The sequence below is a fragment of the Passer montanus genome, unplaced genomic scaffold (assembly GCF_014805655.1).
Source record: "Passer montanus isolate IOZ18808 unplaced genomic scaffold, ASM1480565v1 scaffold46, whole genome shotgun sequence".
Lineage (NCBI taxonomy): Eukaryota > Metazoa > Chordata > Aves > Passeriformes > Passeridae > Passer > Passer montanus.
Genome location: NW_024369485.1, coordinates 5,471,116 through 5,489,765, shown reverse-complemented (window position 1 = coordinate 5,489,765; position 18,650 = coordinate 5,471,116). Strand labels below are relative to the sequence as shown.

The following is an 18,650-nucleotide window of genomic DNA, read 5'->3' as shown; positions in this document are numbered from 1 at the left end:
ATGGGAAGGGGCTCTGCAAAGTGACCAGGTACAATTCCTCCTCAGAGCAGACAAAGACAACACTGAATTGCATGGGAATTTGACCACTTGAATTTTGGGTAGCTCCAAGGTATGCAGCAACATCTCTGTGCATCTGTGCCAGCATCTGGCTACCCTCAGTGTGAGCCTTTTCTTTTCTTTTCTTTTCTTTTCCTTTTTTCTTTTTCCTTTCCTTTCCTTTCCTTTCCTTTCCTTTCCTTTCCTTTCCTTTCCTTTCCTTTCCTTTCCTTTCCTTTCCTTTCCTTTCCTTTCCTTTCCTTTCCTTTCCTTTCCTTTCCTTTCCTTTCTTCTTTCCTTTTTTCTTTCCTCTTTTCTTTTCTCTTTTCTTTTTTTCTTTTCTCTTTTCTTTTCTCTTTTCTTTTTTCTTTCCGTTTTCTTTCCAGAAAATCTTTTTCTGACTTTTGTGTTCATTGTCTTTACTCCATTTCCATTCCTGAGAAGACTCCACTGCACTATTTTACAGGATGGCCACCTAGCACAACCTGAGGAACAACATAGTCCAAAGGGAACTGAAGAGGAACACAAAGTAAAGTTGGGGTCTGTCTGGGTGAATTTAGAGGTGTCTTGCTCTACTATTTGACTTCTGGTTATTTTAGAAGTCCAATGCTCTGCATCCAAGAGCACCCCCAGCCTCTAAAGAGCGCTGACAGCAGACCTGGACTGCCCTGTCTCTTTGCAAAGCAACCACTGGCAACTTAAAGGAAAACTTGGGAATTATCTACCTAACACAAAAATAGAAATGAGCACCAAGAGAATTGGGATTGTTCAGTCTGGGGAAGAAAAGGCTTTGGTGTTACTTAACTGCAGCCTTCTGATATCTGAAAAGCACTGACAAGAAGCAGGAGGGAGACTATTTTACAAGAACATGGAGTGACTGGACAAGGGGAATGGCTTCAGATGGAAAGAGCATAGGTTTAGATCAGGGATTAGGAGCAAATTCTTTACTGCAAGGGTGGTGACGCACTGGATCAGGCTGCCCAGGGAAGTTGTGGCTGCCCCATCCCTGGAAATGTTCAAGCTCAGGTTGGAAGGAGCTCAGAGCAACCTCTTCTACTGGGTGGTATTCCTGCCCAAGGCAGGGGCATGGAATTAAAGGTCCCTTCCCACCCAAACCATTCTATGATTCTATGAAATGGATTTATTGTAAAATTTTTAACAGCTGTACAAATCATAGCTGAGATGACATGTAAGACAATTTGAAATATCATTATCCTCCAATGCTCCTGAGCTAAACTTTATTGCACAGCAGTGCAATATTTCTAAGTAGGCTGAGAAAACAAGGTGAATGGCAGCTTTGCAAACAATGCATGTGTGATCCATATCTTCAAAACCTGTACAAATCTGTGTCTTAATCAAAGCAGTGCATCTGAGATAATTATTCATGTGTATGATGACCCTAGAAGTCATCAATTCTACACATCAGACACTTTGGTAACAGGAAAACTATCAGTAGGATTATTGTGAGCAGTAGAAAAAATATTTATGAAATGGAGTTTAAAACTTCATAAGCAAGAACAGAATTAATACACTCAAATTCTCCTCTATAATCCAACTTGAAGAACATTGCAAAGATAAATGCTAGACCTTTAAAAGCAAGGATGATAAAGATAATTAATGGAAGCTTAGAAAGATAATAATGTCTCAAATCCATGTGGGGTGTAACTATTGCTCAGCTTTTGAGGAAAAGGAAGATAAATTATTCAGTCTTACTCCATCCCAGCATGAAGCAAAAATTCTAAAGGAAACAAGCTGTTCAAAAGCAAAACTGTGATGACTATGCCAAGATAGGAGCTAGGCTCAGAAGACCTAAAATAAATCCAAAGTTCTGGTATTTATTGGCCGATGAGGATTCTGGGTATTGTTTTAAAGCAAACCATCAAAACCTCTGCCTTAGAAAATACACTGAAGCATTGATTCAATTCTAGGATTTTGTCAGGATATTATAGAATGCTTTTGGTTGGTAGGGACCTCTGCAGATCATTTGGCTGTCTCCTGCTCAAAACAATGCACATTTTGATGTTAGGTCAGAGTATTCCTGGTTGTGTGCAGCTGAGTTTGGAGTGTTTCCTATGGAGATTCTGCAGCTATATCAGGACTTTCCTCAGTTTTGGACCCTGCACCTGCACTAATGTGCAACAAACAGGAGGAGCTTGCAGTTGGCAGCAAGTGGAGATCAGTCTCTTCTCCCACATAACAAGCAACAGGACAAGAGGAAAGTTTCAACAGGGGAGTTTTAGACTGGATATTGGGAAACATTTATTCACTGGAAAGATACATCAAGCACTGAGAACAGGCTGCCCAGGGAAGTGGTTGAGTAACCACCCCCAAAGGTATTAAAAGACGTGTACATGTGGCACCTGGGGACATGGTTTAGTGGTGGCTGGGCAGTGCTGGGCTAATGGCTGGATTCAACGATCTTGAAGATTTTTCCCGACCTAAATATCCCTGTGATTTTGTAAACAGCAAGAAACACTGTTTTACTGAGAGAGGATGACAGAGCACCGACACAGGTGGCCCACAGAGGACTGGAGTCTTCTTCCTTGGAGATACTCAAGGGCCTCTGAACATAGTCCTGGGCAGCTGGGTCAAGGTGAACCTGCTGGAGCAAAGGGGCTGGACCAGACAATTGGCAGAGGCCCCTTCCAACCTCAATGACTCTTGTGTTTCACTTGCCAGCTGACAAATGTTTCACTTGATGTATTACTTCAGTGGTTTTGAAAGCATGGGCTTTGTATAACCCTTTGGAATTAAAGGATAACTTTAATTATATGTAATATTATAATATAGGCAGTATGTAATCTTAAACTTTTAAATGACACAGCCAAGAAAGCTGCTTCTTCTAGGCATGTTTGTGCAAAAACTTAGCAGTAGTAAATATTATTCACATACTTCCCAGTGCTTTCTTTCAGGATTACCATAAAAGACCTGGGATCATAAACAGTAAGAAATAATGCTATGATATGAAGAATTTATTACTAGCTGCTATTCATTATTTATACAGTTGGTGCATATCGTTTTGCACACAAACACCAGTTCACAGACAGCATTTATTTCTCTACAGAACTTCTAGAAGCTTTGTTTTCCAAAGTGAACCAGTTTGGTCATGCTAAATTGTAGTGGGTAACAACCACATATGTTTCATCTTGATAGGAGCAGAGAACAACCAAAACCAGCAGAGGCAGACTAGCCTTCGGGAGAATTTGGAATAGTCGGTTCTTCCAAACCAAAGCAAACGTGCATTTTGTTTCCTGAAAAGTGCCCAGTTCATTCAAGAACAGAGTGTTACAGCAGCTAACCATCACTTCAACGTTCAGTAGTGCCTCAAATGCCAAGAGAAACCCCAACAAAATAACTTGGTTATCCTTTTACATGCACTTTTTTTAAAAGAAATGTGAGATTATAAATCCTCATCAGGGCTGCTTCTACAGAGCGAAACCAGAGTCGGGAAAAAGTGTGAGGAATTCCTTCCATTGCCTCCCTTACAGTGATCTTACAGGCACCGACAATGAATTTCTGTTTTGCCCACTCCCTAGGAAGTGAGTCTGTGTATTGCCATTTCTGCAGGAGATGTCTGCACCCTGTGGCACTGTCGGGATGGAGCGAGCATCACTGTCCTAAGAGGACTCCTGGCGCTGCCGCCCTCCCTCGCAGCAGCCCAGCCTGCCCACACCTCATGCCACAGGGTCACAAGATCCTCTTCAAGGTCTGGGCATTTTTTCAAGAGGATTTTCAGGATTGTAGACAGGGCAGTGGTGATGTTTTAATGTCAGTCTGGAGTGTCAGCCCTGGCTGATCAGAGCACTCCAGCCTGTGTCCGGTGTTCGCAGCGCTCCCCGTTCAAAGAGCCAGAGTGCAGAGTTTAATGTCCTGTTTATCACTCCCAGGGACAAATTTATTTTTGTGTCTGTCAGCTTCACAGACAAGTGGTGCATCAAGAAGGCCCATGGAAATCATAGGGAGAGAAGTGAAGCTTTTCTCCCTTCTATTTCTTTCTTTCTTTTTATTCATTTGGTTCATTTGTTTTGCAAGCTGAGGAAACCGATGTCATCAAGAAAATATTACATTTGTCATACATACAATGCATTTTCCTTCTGCTGTGCCTTAAAACAGCGTTTTTTATAAATTACCATTGTTTTCCTGTTGCAATAAAAATTATGGTATGCAGACATCCCACCCAAACAGTAGAGCAGCTCTCTAACAAACTGTTTACATCAGGCTCCTTTATACCTCAATCAAGCCATCCCTTCCCTCAATGATTTCTCTGACATTACCCTCTTCATGCAATGCCAAAATCAGAAATTACCTTGCAGAGAAAGTATCAGCTTTCTTGAAAATAATTTCCAGGCCCTACCTATTAAGCACTGACAGCAAAATAATAGGAAACCACCAAGTGATTCCCTGTAAAATTCTTTTTGTGGCCGTGTTTGATGCTGACAATAGCATTACATTCCTAAATTACAGCAAGCAACCTCAGGATTATATGCACCTATGACTCAGAGAACCTGCCCTCCTTTAGAAGTGCTGCTCCTTGCAAATAAACCCTCTAGTAACCCACATCAAATCACAGGCAAGGCAGTTCCCAGGCCTTTTTATCTTGACAGGAGGTTGGGACAAATTTTATAATGAAACACCCATGACTCCTGAATGACAGAAATATGTATATATTTTGCTTTATTTTGAATGGATAATCTGCAACTAATACCTGTGAAAATGATGTAATGCTGAGAAATAAATAAGAAAATAAAAATAACTCTCAATAATTTCAAAGAATCAGGCACTTAAATCCTGGCCAATACAAATGTTATTTAGGTTTTATGACTGATATTTATTCCTTTTGGAAGTCAAGAGATTTTTTTCTTTAATGTGCCAAAGCCCAGAAATACTCCTTTTTCTTTATCCAAAGCTGTCATGTTTATGACCTTGTAAGTATTTGGCGATGTCAATTAGTGCTTCAAAAATGCTGCCTTTCATCTTCAAATGGAACTGGGCCTAGAAACTGGCCAGACCTCTTAGCTCTTTCAACAGATGATAAACACACTGCAAGTAAAAAAATCCAAGCAGCTTTTCATGACTTTACAGATTAATGAGCATGCCAGGGCTTTCCAACCTATTTTGGTCCAATAAAGTATCTGCAAAAGTTGACAAATTAAATCCACATTTTGTGTGTTCCAATTTCTACACTATTAAAAATATGTACAGATGCATCTGAGAAAAAATACTGAAATGAGATGGTAGGAGGAAGTGGCAGATCATCAGCACAGTCTAAGCCCCAGGGCCACAGATCATTAGGAACAGCCTTTTAGAAAGGAGACTGGAAAACACCAAGACATCTCCACTTCCTTCAAAGGGAAGAATCTGTTCCTCTGCATCAATAACTTCATCACATCAGTTCTGGAACCCATCACCAATCTTGCTTTGCTCTCCTCTGCTTTGGTAGCATGAATATACCCCAGGAGTTGTAACTTTTTTGTAGTAGCATAATGAGATTACTTCAGCAGAAATCATCTCCCAGTTCAATTCACAGACATTTTTTGTCAATTTGTATTTAGAGGAAAGAAAAATGTGTCCTGAGAGTCAATGACCAAGTCTGTTTTCTCCTCTTATTCCTTCTTCAAGCTGTTGGTTCCTCAAATGCAACTCTAAAGTAACTCTGACTTGAGGATACAAATATGAGACTTTTTTTTTTCCCCTGTGCACCCTGCCGGTTTCAGACTAGCAGGGCTGGTGTGATGGCATGTCATGGCCAACATAATTCACTTTGTCTCTCTCTCTTGCTTGCAGACTACTCACAAAAGCCTCAGTCTGGCAGCTGCAATCCAGTTAAATTGTGTGTCAGCCCAAAATGTAAATTTTACAAGCTTAGTGCATTTTCAAGCCTAAAGAACCAGGAGAATGTAATTTGGGTGCCAGGGAAAACCTGTCCTTTTGTTCTGTTACAAACCATCAATGTTATGTACTCTGGGCATTGCTGTGATTTCCTAAGCATTCATGTCATAGTCTGCCATAAACAGAACTACATGTGCATCACAAGTCTCTGCTTAGGTAGGAACAGACTTGCATGTCATTTACCAATGAAACTAGACATGACTCTATTTTAAAAATGTATCCAGAGGTAAAAATGTGTTTCAGGAAAATAAAAAAAATCACTGCTACAATCTGACATCCAGCAACTGAAGCCTTTTGTACCATCACAGTAATTAGCCAAAAGAATGTGAGGATCTTTAACGCAGCTTTTACCACTGGACTGCACTTGGGCCAGACTGCTATGTCATGTCCACATCGAAGAATCACCAGGCTGACATCTGAAATGGTGACAAAAATATGCCAGCTCTCAGCCCAAACCCTAGGGGAGTAGAAGAACAGCTTTCACAGAGAAGCTGGAAGAGCAAATCCCATCTATTTCATCACTGCATATTTTGACTGTTTTCTAGCAACTGTTGTATTCCAATATTTATAATCTCTCTCTTTATGCAAGCATCTTATGTTTTATAATAAAAAGAGTACATAAATTTCAGTTACCGCAGCAGAGCAAATTGTTGTATGTAATTAGTCATGTACAACATAAGGCGTAACTTGAAAAACAATTCATGTTTATTCTTCCTCTGCTTAATCAATATTTTAAATATTTGTGGAAGCCGTACACCAACTTCGCAAATCACCGCCTCCTAAGCGAGAGAAAGAGAACAGACAACACAAATCCTGCAACCTACTGCAAATCATCAGCATCTGACAGGCTGCTGTTCAGGGAGCTACATTTTGTAGGCCCATGAAGGAAAGAAGAATATAACATTTTACTTCTGTGCTGTTTCCCTTTATTCCTTCTTACAGTGCATTCCTCAGCCACACTGATGTGTTTTTCCTTTACCGTAAGAATTGTCTTCCCTCCCCACTTGTTTTTAATGCTATTTAGTTGCACTGATGCACAAAGTCAGCGTGGCTACTTCTTCACCTGCAATCCTTGCCTGACTTTCCAGAGAGGTTAACAAATGTTTGATCATCACTGTCTTCCCTCCCACACCATAACCCGTGGCTAACCACAGTGGGATGAACTCTGGTAGCAAAAACACACAAGTCTTAAATGCTAAAGGAGTGCTGTGAGAACAGGAGGCCACAATCACGCCTCAGTTACACTATTTAAAGACTTAAAACTGCACAGCTATCCCTGAGCTCAGCTAGAGAAAATTTTCTCAAAACTGAAGACTAGTGTTTTTGTAAAATTTGTCATAGGTTTAACCTTGAGAATAACAAATCATTAAGTGTTGGGGGGCTGAAGAATCAATTTATGTTCCAAGCAAAGGGTTTTTAAAATTAAGGTTGGAAAAAAATTAGATCTCGCCTGGTGGTGCACAGATTCTGTTGATGTATCAATCTTTTCAGGCATTTAAAAATAATATAGAGATGATAAAAGTAAATGTTCTATAACCAAAAAATCTCTTGGTAATAAAATTTCAAATTACAGCCCATGACAACACTTCTAAATTGAAGCTGTGATACAGGAGCTTTGATGGAGAAAATTGTACAAGTAACTCGCAAAGTAATTCAGAAAAGCAACAAAGAATGAAGGTGCTGCTGAGATGAACAGAAAACATAGCTGGAATGGTGTGCAGCATCCTTAAACGAATTTCAGACTGTTTTGTTGCCAATATCTTAAGCAGTGCTGTAGTTTTATAAGGATTCCTTGGATGGTTTCCATCGACCAATAAATAACCTCACTACAGAAAAAAACCCAAAACCCCACAATGTGCAGAAGCAGCCCTGAACTCAATCATCATACATGGCTGAGCTCAGAGTCTGACAGATTGATCCAAAGACAGAGTTTATTGGCAAGATTTCCACTTTCCTGTGGACTACTGGTAGAAGGGTTGAGGAAATATCTCCAGCAGAGGACTCATCCCTCCGCACTGTGCTGCCTCGGGTGCCAGTCTGTGGCCCAACTCTGGGTACAGAATCAGGGTAGAAAAACCAAATTGAGTAAAAGAGTTGAAACTCTGCTAACAGTATTACAGAATGAGCAGAAAACCCAAAGATCACTACTTCTGAATGCCTCACTTTCCCTGTCAATATACTGCGTGTGCAACACCAAAGTATTTCTTAGAGGTTGATGAGGTTTAAATAGTTTTTCTGATATTTTCTGGCAGCCTCCAATGAAACGGGTTATAGCAGTGCAAAGTCTCATTTTGTTCAGCAAAAAAGCTTGCGAAAAGACAGCTTTTCTGTTTAAATAACTCAGACCAAACACCCATAACCACTTAAAGGTGGCAGATCCACTATGTGTGATTTGTACCAAAGCATCTGTGGTAAGAAGGTTACAGGTACGCTTTGAGAATAAATTTCAAAGGTCTGCAAAGTATAATTAGTTCTAAAGTTCTCCTACACATTAATAATTAGTAATAAAAACCTTCTAAAGTCCTCCACAGAAAGTAAAAAGCTCTTCCAGAAGTATGAAAACATAGACCAAACCCAACCCCCTCACAGCTAGTCTTACATACCCTAAGCTTCCCCCGATGATGGTTTCATTTTTTTCTCTCCTTTCCAATGCTTTTTCTATTCATATCACATAAGTCTGGCAAAGTCTTTAATCTTACATACATTTACATAATTTTAAAGACCATGGTTCAGCCAGATTAGGTAGACTAGTGGTCCTTAAAACAATTTATCTATAAATTCCCTGAACAATTCCATCACACAGCAAGTCATACAGTCCAGTTACATGTCACAGAGAAAAGAAGTATTTTTCCCCCATTTTGAATTTGTCACTTTAGGATCCAGTTAACCTTGAGCTGAAGGATGGGAATATAACCAGTATCTGCCAATAAAGGTACCCAGAAGACAGATCCTGTCAAACAGACTCCACTTCAGTGAAGTTGACTGTTTGATAATTCACAACTGAGGACGATGCCATGTATACATATTTTTAATAACTACTGATTTGGCACTTTAGCAAAAAAGTCTGGAGCAATTATTGGCTATACAGACATGGAAACAGAGGGAGGGAGCAGTTTTATCCCCATGCAAGAGAAGGGTGAGTCTGATGCTGAAAGGATGCATATGGTTTGGGCATCTAAGTTTTAGCACCCATATTTTCAAAGCCAAATGAAGAATGGAGGAGATGCAAAAGATGCAGAGTTATTGGGAGGCTACCAAAACTGGTCAATAGCAGGAAACTGGAGGAACCAAAGACCAAAGGAGGACAGACTAGGTGATATTAAAAAAAAAACAACAAAAAACAACAAAGCAAACTTTTAACTGGGAGGATAACAAGTAAGAAGGAGCCCAGTTTGAAGGGCTATAGATGGTAGCTCTCTATGGTTTGAGATTGCCAAACCAGCTCTGGAAGATATGCTGAAGTCAAAACTGGTACGTGCATGGGAGAGGGAGTCCCTTCTGACCTCAGCCTGAGGCAGCACTGGTGGCTGTACTTATCTCCTTGGACAACAAGACAAGGAGAACCAGGTTATCAATCTTCTTGCTTCATGACACTCATCCACTGTTCACCTCTTGTGCGAGGCACACGTTTGCCACTGAGTTTAATGGCCTGCCACAATGCTGGGGGAGGCTCAGCCTGCAGAAAGGCAGCTCAGCAGCCAAAGGGCTCACTCCCAAAGCAGAACTAACAAATCCAGCTGTTAGATGTCACCTATCCCCCATGACCTGGCAGCCTCATAAACATGTTGATAGGCAGGCTGTGATGTCTCCACAGCTCAAGGCAACTTTGCACATGCTTTGTTTATTTTTAAAGTATTGTTATATTTTTAATTGTTATGGTTTTATTTTTAAAAGAAACCAAGTAACCACATTGCTTTTCTAACTTGTGATCTCTTCAATATATGGACACAATGTTTTGTGCCTAGCTATTAGCTGGATTCTACCAGGGAAAAGCCTTGGCTGGTTACACTGCTGACCACAAATGTAAGTGTGCTGTGTGTGAGGGAGAGAGACGCAGGCAGGCAGGGTGAACAGGAGTGTGCATGAGCACCTGATGGTTTTTGTGACACCATTTCACATTATTAGTTACAAGCTTGCTAGGCACCATACCCTAACATCTCTGCTTACCCTACCTACCTACCTACCTACCTACCTACCTCTCTCACTTCTTCACAGTTTTTTCCTCTTTAATACATTCAAGTTTGAATTTTTAGTTAGAGTTGCTTAGCTGGTTCACAGCAGAAGAAGCTGGGGCAAAAACTCTATGCATTTTTACATACTTATTTTATGGGAGATTACACAGCTGATTAACAGTTCTCAGAATAAAAAAGTGTCTCCTGTTACCTCCATTCTTGTCTATTTATTGCTTTTGATCTATTCATGCCAAAACATTCTTACTAATGAAAGTCATCAGAAAATTGTCTAATAAGGTAATTTAGAAGACAGTTCACATCTAGCATATGATCAAAAGGCACTTAACTTGCTGTTCCTGCCTCCTCTCCCCCAATAAACACATGGTTTACTAGCACTGATAAGTTTCAAAATGGTTTTGAACATCTGGGAAAAGGGCTGATCAGCTCCAGACAATTGTTGGACTCTAAGCAGACCCAGGAACAAAGGTCATGATAAATGAAACCACTGCTGTAGCTCCAAAATTGCTTCAATCATCTCCAGACAAAGCATGATTGAAATGCATCTATCACGGGATAGCATCTGGAGAACACTAAAAATGTTTTGATCAGAATCTGAGTAGCTTCTTCCAAATGATAATAATTTTAATATGCCATGGCAAATTTTTACAACTACACTTTAAGCTAATGTTTCCTTCTGTAGCATTGACCTTGTTTTTCTACATTGTGAAAAAAATCAATATAATAATGGTACTGCAGCAAAATTTCAGCTTGCTCTTGGCTTACTTTAAATAACTTCATTGTCTCCTTTCCCTCTGTCTACATCTGCTGCATTTGGCACTTTCAGTTATTAAAATGAAACCAAGTTGAAAGAAAATGTTAAATATCATAAAAAGAAACCCAGCAGCGCTTCTGTCTCACTTTGCCAGCGCTGTGGTCACCTTTACCACTTGCCAGGTTTTTCTGTTCCCAGCTGTTCCATCTGAATCTGCATGCAAAAAGAAACCCCAACTTTCTCCAAGAATATCTAATGTACTTTGCAGTTCTACAAGAGTTTGTTGGTTGCTTTTTTTTTTCAAGGAAAACTCACCCTCTTCCCTCCTATAATATAATGCAACAAAAAATCCCAACAGTTTACTATTGACCTCTATTCTCTGGTGCTTAACATATTCTCACTCCTTAGTGTGCATTTTTGCACAAATGAGCGAGCCTGGTTATAGCAGTTCCATAGATTCACTCCAGCCTGCATTAAGAATGAGGCTTTGAGAACCTTACAGTAAACTATCCACTAAAGAGAAAACACCATTAACCAAAATTATGACCTTTAGTCACTTTCCACTGCCTGTGGATAAGAACCACATCCAGTTGCTGTCAGCCACAGCTCTGCCTTGGTCACTTGGTCAACAGACAAGAGCATTCCCAAAAGAAAAATGGGAGCATTAAGTTCCAGGGAAAGCCACAGAAAGCCCAAACGTAGGCAGTGGTGAAAGGAAGGAAACACTTGCTCTGCCTGGGCCTCTCAGAAGCATGGAGACCATCTTGGAGCAAGAAAGACCTACTCTGGTGAATGTACAACACAGAAAGGAATAAAAAAGACACAGACTGCCCATATAAACTCATCTTCCTACTCTTGGCTACCCCATGAACGCAAGCCTTACAAAAGGACAGATGACGCTCCATCTCTAACATCCCTTCAACTTATTAACCCCGTGTAAAAAAAAAAAAAAATAAAAGGCAAAAAAAGGGCAAAAAAAAAATCAGCATTCTTACTTTGGTACTGGAAGCTGGGGAGGAGTTGGCCACCAGGCTGGTGATGACCTCGCTGTTGCCGGTGGTGCAGGCGGCGGTGGCCGGCGTGGGCAGGCGCGAGGGCACGATGGGCAGGGGCAGCAGCCCGGGCCGGGAGCTGCTGGTGGTGCTGGCGGCGCTGCTGCAGCTGGTGCTGCCCACATGGTTCCCGTTGGAGCTCCAGTCCCGGCGCTCCCACCCGGCACGGTAATCTCTTTCAAAGCGGCTGTGGTGCCGTGACATCTCGGTGGAGGGCGGCTGCGGCCCAGGCGGAACTCGAGAGCCTGCCTGGAAGATGAATGACACACAGGAGTTAGGGATGAGGGCCCTGCATGGGGACTGTGCTCTGTAACCACCAGGCAAGATCCTGTCATGCCTTCTCTGCCTTAGGAGAGCACTGTTTCTCCCTTTTCCCAGCTGAACATGAAGAGGAAGACAGCAGTGTCACAGTGAATATTAATCTAGAACACAAATGAGAGAGTTTAGGCAAGTACAAGGACACAGTGGAGAGCCCAGTCCCACACACCTGAAGATCTGCCCAAACTCTTCATCAAAATAACAAGCAAAAGCACACAAACTGTGAAAAGCCAAGTTACAAGAAAGTCATAATTCAATGTTCTGACAACAGGAAAACATTCCCAACAGCTCCATCCTTCCGTTTTCTCAGTAGCCTTCAGATCTTTGCTGTAGCCTCTTTCCTGTACCTGACACATGACCAAATATAGATACTAAAGATCAAAGAGAAAAAAAATCTACCTGCTCAATCTACCCATTACTTCTCTGTTTTCAAAGCCAAATACTGCTTCACACAGCCCCCTTTCTGCTAGACCTCCTCACTGGAAGCTCCTACAGGAATATTTCACCCTGCGACACCTCTGACAGTGAGGATGCTCTACAGGAGGCAGGCCAACATCTTCTGTCTCCTCCCATGCTTCTGGCTAGACTTTAAACACTTAACACACACAGGTGATCTATGACCAAGTTGTTCTATGATCACTCTGTCCTTATCACCCCTCAGTCTTTGTTATCTACAGATTTTATTTGCCAGGTGAGGGATGCCTTAACACAACATTATGAGTCAAGACTCCCAACAACTAATCTTAGTTCTGATAATTATATGTTACATAACCTAGAGCAGTTACTGAAGTCGTCCTGGCAAGGTCTCCTAATGTGCAGAATGGTGGAAATAATGCTATTTTCCCAGCAGAGTTCTGAGTAAGTGAAAGTTTACAGCATTTGCAATAGAAAAAACAGTATGAATAAATTCTAAATGTATTTATTTCCATAAATAAATAATGAGTATCTAGGTCACTGTAGCACCTGATTTATTTTATTTGCATCACACAATCCACTAAGTTCTTTGTAATAATGACATAAGGTCAGTGGAAGCAATGTTGTTTCACAAACACTTAGATACAAAAATGGATGGTAAGAATATCTGTTTATAAGGATTGTGGAGGGAGCCAGAACTAAACTCACCCAGAAACTTGAAGGTAAGAAACTTCTTAAGAGAGACAAAAAACTTAGAAGTGTTATAAAACAGTGCGCCTACAGCCAATATTAGTTATTCACCTCGTAGAAATTAAAAAGGCAAACACAGCCTATCATTATGCCTAAAGGATGTAAGATTCACCTGGTTCACTAGAGAGCTGAGAGGAGCTGAGAGCTGGTTCACTAGCTGAGACAAAGAATACTCCCCCTCAGTTAAAAATTCAATAATATAAATGTATATTGCAAAACCCCACTGAATTCCTTCCCACAATCATTATGTTCAACAAAAGACCAAGCCAAATCTCCCAGCCAGCTGCATTTCTGATGGTTACATTGTCCCTCTCCAAGAATGAGCACCTCCAGCAAGAACCTACGCTGGAGAACAAACCATAGTGTGGCTGGTATTGGCCACAAAATTGGCATTCCTCTTAACACAACTATTTTTTTTTCTTTAATAGAATGTGATGCAATGTTTGACTTGATGATTTGAGGGCTGATGGTTCTGGTATTTACTTAGATTCCTCTGTCTTTCATTTCTGTGGCCATCTGATACTTTCATTGAGAAAGCTAATTCTGTGTTTTCCAGAGGACCATGTGAGCTCAGCTGTACAATGACCACAGAAAATCCCAGACACACCAGTGCTGTGAAAGCTGCTGTAGTGAAAACAGAACCTTTTCTTTTAGTAGAGGTGAAGAAAGCAAACTTTCTCTAGTGAAAACTATATCAGAATAAATTCAGTACCTAAACACAGTGTCTTTAAAGGTTAGAAATTCCACAGGTATAATCTCGCTTTCATTTGTTTTATAACCATTTTGCTAAGTCAGGCAAAAAAGGAGGCTGCAAACTGCAAGCTGCACTTTCAAAATATCCTTTATTACTCCTTGCCTTGGAAAGAATTTCTTTTTAATCCCAACAGCCTCCACTGCTGTATGAAGCTATCTTTTGTGACTGTTTGGATGGTGGCTGTCAACTGAATGCCCTTCTCCTCTCGAGCCCGAGGATCTCCACGAGCTGTATTAGTGTACTCCTTGACAAGGCAACCAGGGAGAACCAAATCACATCTCCCCCACCCACCCACACTCCTGAGCACATCTGACATTTAATTCAGTGGAGAGCAGCGGCACACATGCACACAAGTCAATAGCAAGGAGTTTTTGCCACACGATCCCAGGCACCCTGCCCCCAGCAATTCTTCTATCAGATGAGACTGACAGGCAAGGACGTCAATAACAAGCAGGAAAAAAGCTTGTGACTAAGCCATGCATTAAGAAGTTTACTTAAAACCCAACACCCTCTTTATGAGCACATTCACTTCTCAGTCCAGCTACTGTACTTCATATTTCCAAAGAAAACATAAAAGCTGGGGCTAAACGTCAGTCTTATTTTTTTCTTTTTTCTTTTTTTTTCCCCCCAATACATTGCATTAAACATACACTACTTGTTTCAACATGTCATTTTTGGCTGGGTACAAAGTCACTTGTCAGTGACAAGATGTACAGAAAAACCAGAGGGGATAACTATCTAATAAATGAGTATTCAACTGCTAGTGCTTGCTATTTAAAATTAGAAAGAATAGAAAATGTTTTCATAAATAGCTGCTGGGTGAGGTAAGAAATGAGTTGTGAACAGACTAGCTAATTTTTAAGTGTATTTTTAGATCCAGAGTTTATGCTTTGTCTAGACTATTGATGCTGAGGATCGCAATCAAAATAATAATGCTTTAAACATATTCTGTACTCATAAGAAAAACTTCTCCAGCAGTGTGTCCCAAGTCAAGTGTAATCATCACATTCCTCTGCACAGAACTTGACACAGGGCAGCATAAACTATCTTGAGAAACAGTAGAGACTGAGGCCAGTGGAAACCTCACTCAAACAGCAGGGAGGGCAGCAATCACTGCAGTCAGAGACCACAGAATCCTTAAGGTTGAGAAAGATCTCTAAGATCATCAAGTCCAGCCACAGCCCTCACCCTGTCACTATCAGTTCCACAATGTCTGATTTTCGGCTACAATTTTCCAGACATGCTCTTTGAGAATTTTTTTCAGCCTAAAAATAAACAAAACAAAACAAAAAACAAAACAAAAAACCTCCACCAAAACAACACTCCCTTCTGTTGCAGAGACAGAAGGAGAAACATCAATGACTAATACTTATGAACACCAACATCAATAGCTACAATTAATTCATGTGCACTCCCTTCTGTTGCAGAGACAGAAGGAGAAACATCAATGACTAATACTTACGAACATCAATAGCTACAATTAATTCATGTATTTTTACCTTTTTAAGGGAAGTTTTCCTCAAGATTCATGTGCAGACATTTTCTCTTACCTAGTTTTAGACCCCTCTAAACAGCACAGAGGAAGAGAAAGAAGATTTTTACCTTGTTTTTTAGATACTGCACCAGCAAAGCCTTGGCTAATTACAGATCTATCAACCTCAGCTGTGGGGTTGATTTTTCAGCTAGCATGATGCTCCACACTGTCACATGCAGGAGCCAGTACCAGAGCAGATAAGCTTTGACTATCTCAGATATGTCCACTCTATATCAGAGCTACAAACCCAAAATGTAGACACAGACAGCAGGAGAAAGAATGTATGAATTGTGCATCTCAGACTCGTAGTTCATTAGGAGGCACATTGCACCCTGTTATTGCTGGAAATCCCTCTGTACACCCAATTCAGCTGACACTGTCTGGAGAAGGTGGTGGAGTCAGGGAGACAGGCTTTCCCTCAACCTCTACTCAAGATGTAATCACTGGAGTAGCCGGGTGTCTTTAATCTCCACTAGAAATGAAACACGCTCCCATTTGTCACACAGAATCAAAGGATTTTATTGTGCAGCCAAAAGGAACAAAAACTCTCTTAGAGGGGAAAAAATCCCCCACCCTAATAAAGAGAGAGGAAAAAAAAGAGAGAGAAACCCATAGCAGTTACTGGATGAACTGATAAATTCAAAGCAAAAAAAGGAGATCAAATTGGTATTAAGGGAGGGCTGTAGAAAGGGCTATAAGCTAAAGAGAGATTGAGCAACCACAGCTGAATACAAATCCCGTGACAAATGTAAAATGAGATTTAGTGATATGGCAAGGCAAGAAGTCCCCAAGACTGCATCACTGTGCATGTACTGCAAAAAGAATGCCAGAACACAGCCCGCTTTGTTTCGGCCACAGGTTATGAAGAAGCCAGTGGGGATTATACATGCACCTGACCCCTTCCCCCATCATTTACTTTCAGAGAAAGATGGGTTTGGGAGGGTAGACAAGGAGAGGGTAACAGACTGATGAAACAATACCAAACATCTTCTGAGGAATGGGACAAGGCCAAAACATGCAACGCAACAGGTGAGAGAGACCATAAAAAGAAGTTACTTTAAATCTATCCCTCTCAAGGCAAAGTAAAATGTGAGTGTACCCCTGCTAGAGAACATGACTTTCTACAAACAGGAATTTTAGACGTATCTCATACTAATGGCTTTTTCAACAGTAATATCTGAGAAAGTTTTTTGGCAAAATGCGAATGTCTTCGGGACCCAAATGTAGGGCACTTACAGAGACAACATCCAGCTTCCAAATTTACCCTGAACACTTTGGCCATTTAGAAATCCTCTGACCTTCTTAGCACAAAACCACCTTCCTCCTGGTACTCATTTTTCACCACATCTCTTATGCAAGCTCATTTGTTCCTCGTTTCCACAGCTTATACACAGGCACACACAGAGGAGAGGGAAAGGCCAGCGGCGTGTGAGATAGCAGCGTGCTGTCCTCAGGGCTCTTACCAGGTTCAAACAGATCATTGCTGCAGATTTATTAAACTCAAGTGGTTAACATTTCATTTTATGCTCGATACATTTAAACACTGCCCTTCTTCCCCCAAGCCCAAAACACTCACTGTTCTGCAGAAAAAATGCTTCCTATTCATGTTCCTCTAAATGACAGTCCGGGCTCGAGCCTTGGAGCAGCTTTTTCCCTGCTTTCCACGCTTATCTAGTCAAGGTCTCCTTAAAGTGTCTGTCCCCACAGATATAAATATAAGGAAAAACAGGCTTTCAGCCAGTCTGAAGCTGGAGAATCAGATTTCTTAGACTATTAGTCAACTTCATTAAGTGACTTCAAAAATAAAGGTCAAGCTTTTAATTTAAATTTTTCCTGGGTAAGCATTTGTTTCTAAATTTACCTTTTAAATAATAACATTACAGAAACATGATAGGCGAGAGACGTTGGGAGACAGTGACGGAAGGAGATACATGGTCATTAGGGAAATGGCAGAAAAGGAGAAAGAAAGAACCTGAAGCTTTAAAATATGCAGCTAAATAATCTTACGTGTTTTCAGACAGGATAAATGGAAGTACAGGTAAAATAGCCCATCAGAGAGCTTTAAAAGCAGTTAAGTGCATGTAATGCCTAAGAATTTTATGAGATCCACACACAAAAAAAAAAAAAAAAAAAAAAAAAAAAAAAAAAAAAAAGAAAAAAGAAAAAGAAAGAGGGAGAGAGATTTGCTGGAATCAGATCTAGCATGAAGAAGTGTAACTGATAAAAAGGAAGATGTCTAAGTACCTAAGCTTGAATGATTTCACATATATGCTGCAGGGGAAATGTTACAACATGCAGTTTTATCAGAGCCTACCGACACAACAACCTCTCCCCAGGCACAGGTCTGCAGACATAATTTATGCACATGGCACCAAAATCACATCGAAATATATCAGTATTACCATAAATCCTGGCTGTAACTCAATCGTCAGGTCATATATGTACACATCTTCAAGAAAATCAAAATAAAACAAGGTACTAGCAGTCCTGGCAGCTTCAGGAGAAAATCTTCAGCAATGTGCCAAGCAAAATGTTTTATTCGAGATCAACATTTTTTATAACCTACGAAGACTTTCTCAGACACATATAGAATCATTGTTACAAGCCTACATGGATCTGACTAATCCATTTTCACAATTTTTACTGAACTACTTTTTTTTTCTGTTTGGGTGACTTCAATGAAAGAACTCTCTGTTAGACAAGTGCAGAAAGAATGCAATCAAGAGATTCTGTAAAGCTGAACTACAAGCAGCTGTGTAGAAAGATAAGATCCAGAAATATTTGAGAGGCAAGGAAACAACTTTATTATCAAGCAAGGTCTACTTTTGTAAACCCCTGATTTAGTCTTGTAAACAGTTGTAAAGCTCTTGTAAAATCCAAGACAAGGCAGAGAGACTTGAGCTGCTTTGCTACAATCAGATCTTAAAGGAAAAAAAAAAGAAGAAAAAAAACCCAGCCC

At 40.6% G+C, this 18,650-nt stretch overlaps 1 protein-coding gene across 1 annotated transcript in view; it reads right to left on the bottom strand.

The window, feature by feature from the left end:
* Positions 1–18,650, bottom strand: part of KLHL29 (kelch like family member 29) — a 324,971-nt gene that overhangs the window by 230,563 nt on the left and 75,758 nt on the right. Inside the window, exon 2 of the mRNA XM_039721629.1 lies at positions 11,865–12,170. Coding sequence (XP_039577563.1) covers positions 11,865–12,125 — 261 coding nt within the window. The 5' untranslated portion in view covers positions 12,126–12,170. The remainder of the gene's footprint in view (positions 1–11,864; positions 12,171–18,650) is intronic.